General features: G+C 39.3%; 1 protein-coding gene across 10 annotated transcripts in view; it reads right to left on the bottom strand.

Annotated features, from left to right (window-relative positions):
* The window catches only part of EPB41L3 (erythrocyte membrane protein band 4.1 like 3), a 108,718-nt gene that overhangs the window by 17,276 nt on the left and 83,315 nt on the right, over positions 1-8,127 (bottom strand). For 5 of the 10 annotated variants that reach the window (XM_019525657.1, XM_019525670.1, XM_019525663.1 and 2 more), the window contains exons 13-14: positions 6,034-6,597; positions 1,728-1,781 (exon numbers count right to left, since the gene is read on the bottom strand). In XM_019525657.1, coding sequence (XP_019381202.1) covers positions 1,728-1,781; positions 6,034-6,597 — 618 coding nt within the window. The remainder of the gene's footprint in view (positions 1-1,727; positions 1,782-6,033; positions 6,598-8,127) is intronic. The other 5 variants (XM_019525674.1, XM_019525675.1, XM_019525681.1 and 2 more) reach the window with 1 other exon arrangement.

The following is an 8,127-nucleotide window of genomic DNA, read 5'->3' as shown; positions in this document are numbered from 1 at the left end:
AGAGCAAGTGCAGGCTGCCACTGCGGGTTGGGCCAGGGCTGCACTTGGGGTGGGCAGTGGTGGCGTTATGACAGGGGAGCTACAGCAAATTTTGGGGTGGCTGTAACCCACCTTGTAGTCCCCTCCCTTCAACACTGCCACCAGCCCGAACGCAGCTCCGCCCTCCCCAATTCCCCCCCCAGGCACAGCTTGGTGCCGCCCCTGTCCCCAGCGGCAGCCTGCCCTCACCCTGCCCACAGATCCAAGGGGCACATGTCCCCCGTGGCTCCCCTAGGGGATGAGTAGTGATGGCGTCCATTCCCGCCACCCCATGCCCCTTGGATGAGCCTCCATCCCACACTCTGCCCCACCCCAGCTGAGCAGCGCCTGCCCCAGCCCCAGCCCCACTCTCTCCCTCACTGCAGGGGCCTCAATCTGCCACCCCCAAAACAGACTTACCACCTGGATGCTACTCTCTAAGCTGCTGGGCTGCACATCAGCAAGTCAGATCCGTATCGGCCAATATGGCTCACTGGTATTGGCCCCAAAAAATCTTTATCAGTGCACCCCTAATATTTGCTAAACATTAGGCATTGGAAACCCCAAATCTCTTAATTACTACCAAAAATTTATGCATTGCATACTTTCAGTATTATGGTTTTTATTAAAAGTCTAATAAAGATACAGATAAGAAACACTTAGTACAGCCTTCTATTTTTCTGACTTGTCTCAATCTTGATAATTTCACTGTTTCATAATGTGTTCTTCCGTTGTTTGTGCACCTGCTTAAATTGTTGATTTTTTTAATTTAGTCTTTCAATTATTCAAACAACTACAGGTTCCATATCTGCAGGTTACTTTATGTCTCAATTCAAATTTACTATAGTTAGGGCAAGACTCAAATATACTGACACATTGTATAGAAAGGATTAGCGTGTTGGTCATGAACATTACTCTAATTTACAAGTGACTGGACTGCTCTGCAACTTACAATAGTGTGTATGGCTACACTGGCAGACCCCTATGGCTACACTGGGCAGCTTTATCAGATACTAGACCAACTTTGGCCCTGATATATGCACCATCAGTTCCATTAACTACAAGGGAGATGTACCCGCTTCACTGGAATTATACTAGAGGTGAATCTGCACATACTGTGTACACACTTCATTATGTAAGTAATTATTTTTTCTTGTTTGTTTGAAGAAGAGGCCCTGGTTATTTACTATCATACTCTGAAAAGACATGTTTTTATTTCAGAGGACATACGTCTTTCAAAAAATTACACATTAAACAGGTATGGCAAAGCCTCAAGTATGATTAAGCCAACTTGAGATATACAATGTGCTCTCAGATGAGAAAAATTCTCTCTGTATAAACTTTTGAATATCCAGATACTTTATGTTCTACATATTTGATTCCCCTGAGCAAGCTACATCTCAAAACTTGGATAACATAACCTCAATCAACATTGTGATCCTGGGAAAAGACATTTACCTTGCTTCCACCTGCTAGCTATACAACACACGAACAAGCTTAGCCGAATTTCCAAACTGGACAGAAAAATAAAATGAATCTAGAATAGATATTTGAAACTTAAGTAATCAAAAAGCTTTTCAACACATACACAGAAGGGCATCTAAACTGTAGTAAAAGAGCTGCAGAGCAAGTACTAAAGAACAAAATCAGACCAAGATGAAGCTACACACTACATCCTTCGATCGCTACATGCTAATGACTGTACAAACCTCTGTGGCAGTGGTTTCACCATCAGCTGCAGTATCCGTCTGTTCACTGTCAGTCTATTTTGTTACACAAGTAACCAGGTTCCAATAGGTAAGCAGGAATAAAGAATAAACCCAACTTGTCAGTAAATACAGGTCACAGCTTGAATTGCTAAACCTACACCCTTGTGAAATGCATCTGCATGGCTTTTTAAACCAGAGACATCTTAAAGCAGCAAAATAAAAACGCTATAGTTAATAAACAGAACAGACTCAGAGGAAGACTCAAGGCATACTGCACACGGTATATGGCTTTACTGTAACAACTTTATCAGCCAAACAAAACATTACCTGAAAAATGTTATTTGAATAGTAGGGTTTCCTTTTAAGAAAGCCAGGTGGCTTTTTAAAAAAGCAAAACCTTGTAAACATACATACACATACAAAAACAAACCTTTCCCCCACAGTGGAAAAGAAAAGCAAAAAACAAAAACTAAAATCTAGTTTATTATTTATTCTAGTTGATATGGTCACTGTGGTGTTTCAATTTGTATTTGGAAGGGAAAAAGGATACATTTTTTTGAAAAATAAAAAGCTACTTTAAGTCACCTGACTTTCAGCCCCTCATTTGCACATATTTTATTATTTTCCTTGCATTTAAACATTATGAGGGTGTCTGCATTACCAAGGAACCCAAACATATACACAGCCATCTACAGTCTGTCTGTGTTACTTTCTTAGCCTCAAACTCCATTTGTTATTGCTAATGTAGAGGTGCTAGTAGTCACTAATAGTACAAATTTATCATTAATTTGAAGTCATAATTTTCTTTAACATTTTCATTCCAATTGAATACTGAAATACTAGGAAAAGATTAAAAACAACCCCCCTGCAGCATCCACTAGTTACAAACGGTGAAGATGAAACAAAGCACAGCATTATACAGTCTAGATCTGTCCCAATTTGTAGGCTTGATTAGTAGAACACCTACATAATTAAGACCAGCTTTGAAAAGACAATATGAATATCAAGATAAATAAACAGGTAATCTAATTGAGTTTACATGTTGTTGGGGGAAGAGGTAGGTTCAAATGATTAAATAAGAGTGCAGATGGTCAAAATCATGACTCTAAGAACAGTAAAGCTTCATAGGGAGCAAGTGCCACAGAATGGCCTGGATTTGCAAACACAACTTCATCTAGCATCTGTGAGAGTGCCACTGACCAATAACCATATCTGATCATAATATAATAAAAGAATAACTTTATATTATAGTAAATTTATAGATAAAATCCCTCAGTCCCATTAATATGAAGTGATAGAGAAAAGGCAATAGAGTTTAAGATATAAGGTATATCAATCTTAACTGTAGATTTCCGGTTTTCTTCCTGCTTATAGGAACTTTAATGTTGTTAGACTGATTTTAGCTATTTCCTTCAATCGCCTTTTTCTCTACCCTTCCTTTAAAATAAAGTGTACAGAATGTGAATTTTACATTTGGTAGCTGGAACAATAGGCAGACATTTTTATCTACTTCATAAATGCATATGTCTGAATATTTACAATTTTGTAGTATAACCTGCTGACTGGACAGCAGGTCCTTTTTTGTTGGTAAATGATTTGTACCACCATAATCCATAGATTTCGTAAAAATATTTTCCTATAAGCATTAAAAATTTTTACAAAAAGATTCTACCCAAGCTTTGTTAATAACTCACCCATTCATTTTCTTGATACATCATTGATATCATATAAGACACAAATTGCTATTGTGCTGTATCAATATAATCTGCCTGTTTTATGTCTGTAACTTAAAAACAGTTGGAACAATGAGGTCATGGATTGTTTTTAATAATAAATAAATACATATATCTGGGGTCAAAATACTGTGATGCTAAATTTAGGCATCATGGTATTTTCAGCAATTAAATTAAGCAATTTAGCAATATATTTTTAGCAATTAAGAATTGAGGCATTCAATGAAAAGGCTGTCAGAAAACTTTGCTGCTAAGGCATGAATAGTGCAGCTAAGTGAAACAAAAGGGACATATTCTGCATCTGGATGCACAGACAGCTTTTAGAAGGAGATGCCAATGCACTTCTGAGGGTAGAATGTGTCCAAGAAGTTTCTGAAGAATAAATTCCTTAAGTGTGTGGCATTTACTGTAGCTTTTTACTGCCTTGCAGATCATTGGGTTCACTGTCTTTTGAAACGTATGCTTTATGTAGAGTTATTTATTTCTTCCTTAAGGTACTGAAATAATGAATATAAGATACATGAAATACTGAACACAGTTTATACTCAAGATGTACAAGTCTGCTAATAAGCCAGTCTCCAGGCACTAAAAGCCAGGCACTAAAATTCAATGTTACCGGATGCTTTGTCAAATAAGGATTTGAAGCTATTGCAGTGCAAGGAAATGGGGTCTGAAGAGGCTCAGAAAGGCAGGGTTCCTGGGAGTGGAGAGTTATAAGGATGGTTGGTTAAAACCATAAAGGAACAGTGATGCTCTGAACAATATGCAGCTGCTAGAGCTAATTGGTTGGCTACAGGATTTGCCAGGAAATAAAGACTGCTATATCTTCATAAGTTTCAGTTACGTGTCCTCTGACTTGAGACAATAACTGCTGTGATTTGTTTTGCCAATGTAATGCAGACATGCCCAAGTTTAAGACATATTAACTTTCATGCAATATTTTGAACAAGAAATATACCCTGGATTAGGCACAAGTCTGTGTAGTTTACCACTGAGGTACTGCCAGGGTGATCAGCATCATAAAAGGAGTAAGCTGCACAATAAATATTTTACAATGTATTGTGCTGACATAAGCTAACCCTAATACTAAGAGGTACTCATTACTGAGAGAAAAATAAGCAAGTGGGTTACATAAACCCTGTCTTATTGTTGGCAATACACTGTGCCTCTAGGGATGCAATATATAAATACGCTATCTTGTTTTGAGATAATAAAACAGAATCCTGGATGCCTTCCTTAATTTATTATTTCTTAAGTATTAGAACCAAGAACATGTGAAGAAAATGCTGGTACAGTATAAACAGATATAATTTTGGCATTCCATCAAAAGGGAAGACTATCTTGATTCTGAACGTTGCTAAAAAAACCCTTATCAGACTTAGAAAAATGTTTAAATGCCCAGAATATGCATACTATACAAGTCAGATACAATCTCTGCATATATCAGTAATTAGTTCTAGTAATCTGTGAATGACATTGCTTGACTACCTGCAAATACACTAGTCATGCAAGCAACAAAGGCACATTATTGCACATATGACTCTTTTAAACCTTGTTCCGTGCCTTTACTCTGTCAGTCAGGAGTAAGGGAGGTACCAGAAGCAATACATGGTATTCATAAGGAGTGCTGTCTGAATACATGGTAGGGAAAATGTCCCTGTGGGAAATGTTGTTAGCAAAGGACTGTTGCTATTATTAGGTGTTGCTGCAAAGAGGAATAAAACGTATAACTAAGTAGATTCCTTTTCTGCTTCTGTTGTATTATTACATCACATACTGACTTTCTCAACAGCATTATGGGCTCCTGTTTGCTAGTCCAGCTGTTTTATCAGCATGTTGCAATGAGTTATTCATCCTAGCAACAGGAAGAATCAATTCTGGTAGCGCTAATTTAATAATGCAATTGGTAGCTTGGAACAGTATTAATGGTGCAGTAGCAGCTGCAAAACTGGTACCAACTCAATTTTTCAATGGTAGCAGGGTACTGAGTGGGAAATGCAAACAGTATCGACAAGGAGAGAGAGAGAACTGAGGCAAAAGCTCCAGATCCAGATTTAAGGGGTATTAGAACATGAGGTTTTTGCTTGGCTTGTTATGAAACCAAAGGGTATTTGCAAACTCCTGATTCTTGTTTGGATTCTGAACACCCACAGCATTTTTTACTATGCCCATAATTCACTGGTTGATATGCAACTAACTGGAAAATTGCATCTAAGCTACTTGATATTTAGGAAACAATTCTACAGCTGTTAGTGTAAACCAGGGAAAAAAACCCAACTGGAAGAATGTGAAGCTAGATATGGCACTTTAAAGTTGATTTGTCACAATTTGCAGCTCACTATGCCTCACCTGACAGTCTGAAACAGCAAGACACTACCTTACTTACTTACTTACACACAGTGTTGTGCCTAACCCTGGGGCCCAGGCTGCACTCCCAACATGAAAAAACTGTAACATATCAGCACAGACAGAAATGAGGCTCTGAAAGTAGGACTATTGCAGCATTCTAACACTGTTTAGGACTGAAGCACTGAACACAAAAGAAAAAGTGTGTTCTATGCCGAGGTACACACCTCTTCCTCTGAACTGTCACTCAGGTCATTGTCAAGTGAGGCACTCAAGGAGGCCGCCTTGGGCTCCAGGTAGCAGAGGCACATAGCCAGAGGAAAGGAGAGAGTGAGGGCATATGGTACTGAGAAAGAGGCGGATAGGAGAAAGAAAAAGATGAAAAGGAAACAAGGTACGAGGGATGGTGATCGGATGGGAAGGTAATGCTGCAAACTTTCAGGCAGGAAGTTGGTTTCAGAGAAGTTAGGGAGGGAAAGGTAGCCATCATCATCCAGGAGAGAAGGAAATGACTCTGGAAGTTGCAAGGAGAAGGAAAACAAAGTTCCACCTTTACCAGCTTTTTGCTTATAGTTAAATTTCATATCTTGTTCAGCAGAGCAAACTCTTCCTTTTTTGTCAGAGTCCAAGTCAGACTCACCAGAGGTTTGAACACTGTCTTTAGGTGACTCGCAACCTACTGATTTTCGAGGATTCTCCTTACACCTCTTACGGAGCTTTGTTGAAGATACAGGGGGGGCAGATGGTGAGGATGGTGAGGAATGGAATGAATCAGTGCCAAGCAAAGATGGCTGATGAAAGAGAAAGAGCAGCAAACAAGGTGCAAAAGCAAAAGGACAAAAAGAAAACTGTAATTAGTTAATTTCCTTCTGTGTTTATCAATATAAAATTACAAACAGAACTTATAAACAAAGCTTTTTAGCTGAATTTAATGATGCAAGTTTCCACACTTCATGCCACAGCTATTAGTGACTAAGGGTTACAGCTTACAAAAAGCATCTTTTTCATTCAACATCTCTTTTTTAAGTCAGAACATAAAATTTAAATAAACATCCTTTAAAGGAACTGTGTTCATATGCAATTTAAGATGTGGTGGATCCATCTTTTATAATAATCACTTTGAACATTACAACAACACCAACAAAAATATTTGGAAACAAGGGAACATACCAGTAACTATCCTGTTTATGAAAGCATGTCCTGCAAGTTTTAGGCAAGTTAATCAGAGAACTGCCTGGGAAAGAACTGGGCACTAAATGGGAATTCTTCAGCAAAAAGAGCAGGCAGGCAGCTTTCATATGTGCCTTTGAAAATCTCCTCCAAAATGACTTAGTCGAAGACTTTCAATAATCTTTCTGCACAGGCTGTCTAACAAAGTAAGATGTCCCAGAACTAAAAATGATCAAAGTGAACACTTTGGTTTTGAGAAGGATTTTCCCAGCTCAATTATTACCTGGCTTTAACTGATGGGAAGCTGAGAAGGAAAAAACCATAGCTGAAGTTGTTTAACATGGGAAACCAGATCTTCAGGTAACTCCACTTATTGATGTCATCCGAGGAACTGAGCAACATGTTTAAATTTCTACTCTCCCTTCTGTTTTATGACTAAGGCTAGCAGATCAATTATCACTTTGTACAGAAAGAAGCCTTGCCTAATAATCTAGTAACTATTTATACTGACTATTTATAACTACTAAGGTGGCTCTGGTCATCCTATAACTCCCAAATGACTGGGCTATTTTGAAGGGGAATGGGGTATAGGAAGAATAATGAGATTTTCATACCTCCTAAGCTCCTGGGTGAAGGGATAATGTGCACAATCCCCAAATAGGATCTGATATACAGGAAGTTTTGCAATAGGCTGAAAGAAAGAAGTTGGGGGCTATGCAACCACAGTATCCTCACTGACAGTGCAAAAGTATGTTAGCCAGTACGGCTGTGCAAAGCTTCGGTCCCTGATTTGACTTGGCGGAATTCAGCCAGATTCCGAGGCCGAATCTCTGAATCTGAATCAAATCAGAGGACCCTTTAATCTCTCCGAATCAAAACTGGAACCCTCTGAATCAATTTGGAGAGATATAGACATAGTGACAGCTTTGAATGTTTGGTTTTTTTACATACCTCTAGGTAGCAGGGGCTTGTGAATGCTGTGATGTTGGGGTGCATAGAGGGTTCCACAGAAGCGCGGGGGGCTCCCCAGCATGCTTGGCAGCAGACCTGGAAGTGGACCAGAAGCATTTTTGGTCCACTTCCGGGTCTGTGTGCACGCCCCCCCTCCCCCCCGATGACTGGTGCCTTCTGGGTCTGGGGGGGGGGGCACC

The sequence above is a fragment of the Gavialis gangeticus genome, unplaced genomic scaffold (assembly GCF_001723915.1).
Source record: "Gavialis gangeticus isolate Ggan-Ray unplaced genomic scaffold, GavGan_comp1, whole genome shotgun sequence".
Classification (NCBI taxonomy): Eukaryota; Metazoa; Chordata; order Crocodylia; family Gavialidae; genus Gavialis; species Gavialis gangeticus.
Note: the sequence above shows the minus strand (reverse complement) of the source record. Positions and strands in the feature narration are given on the sequence as shown.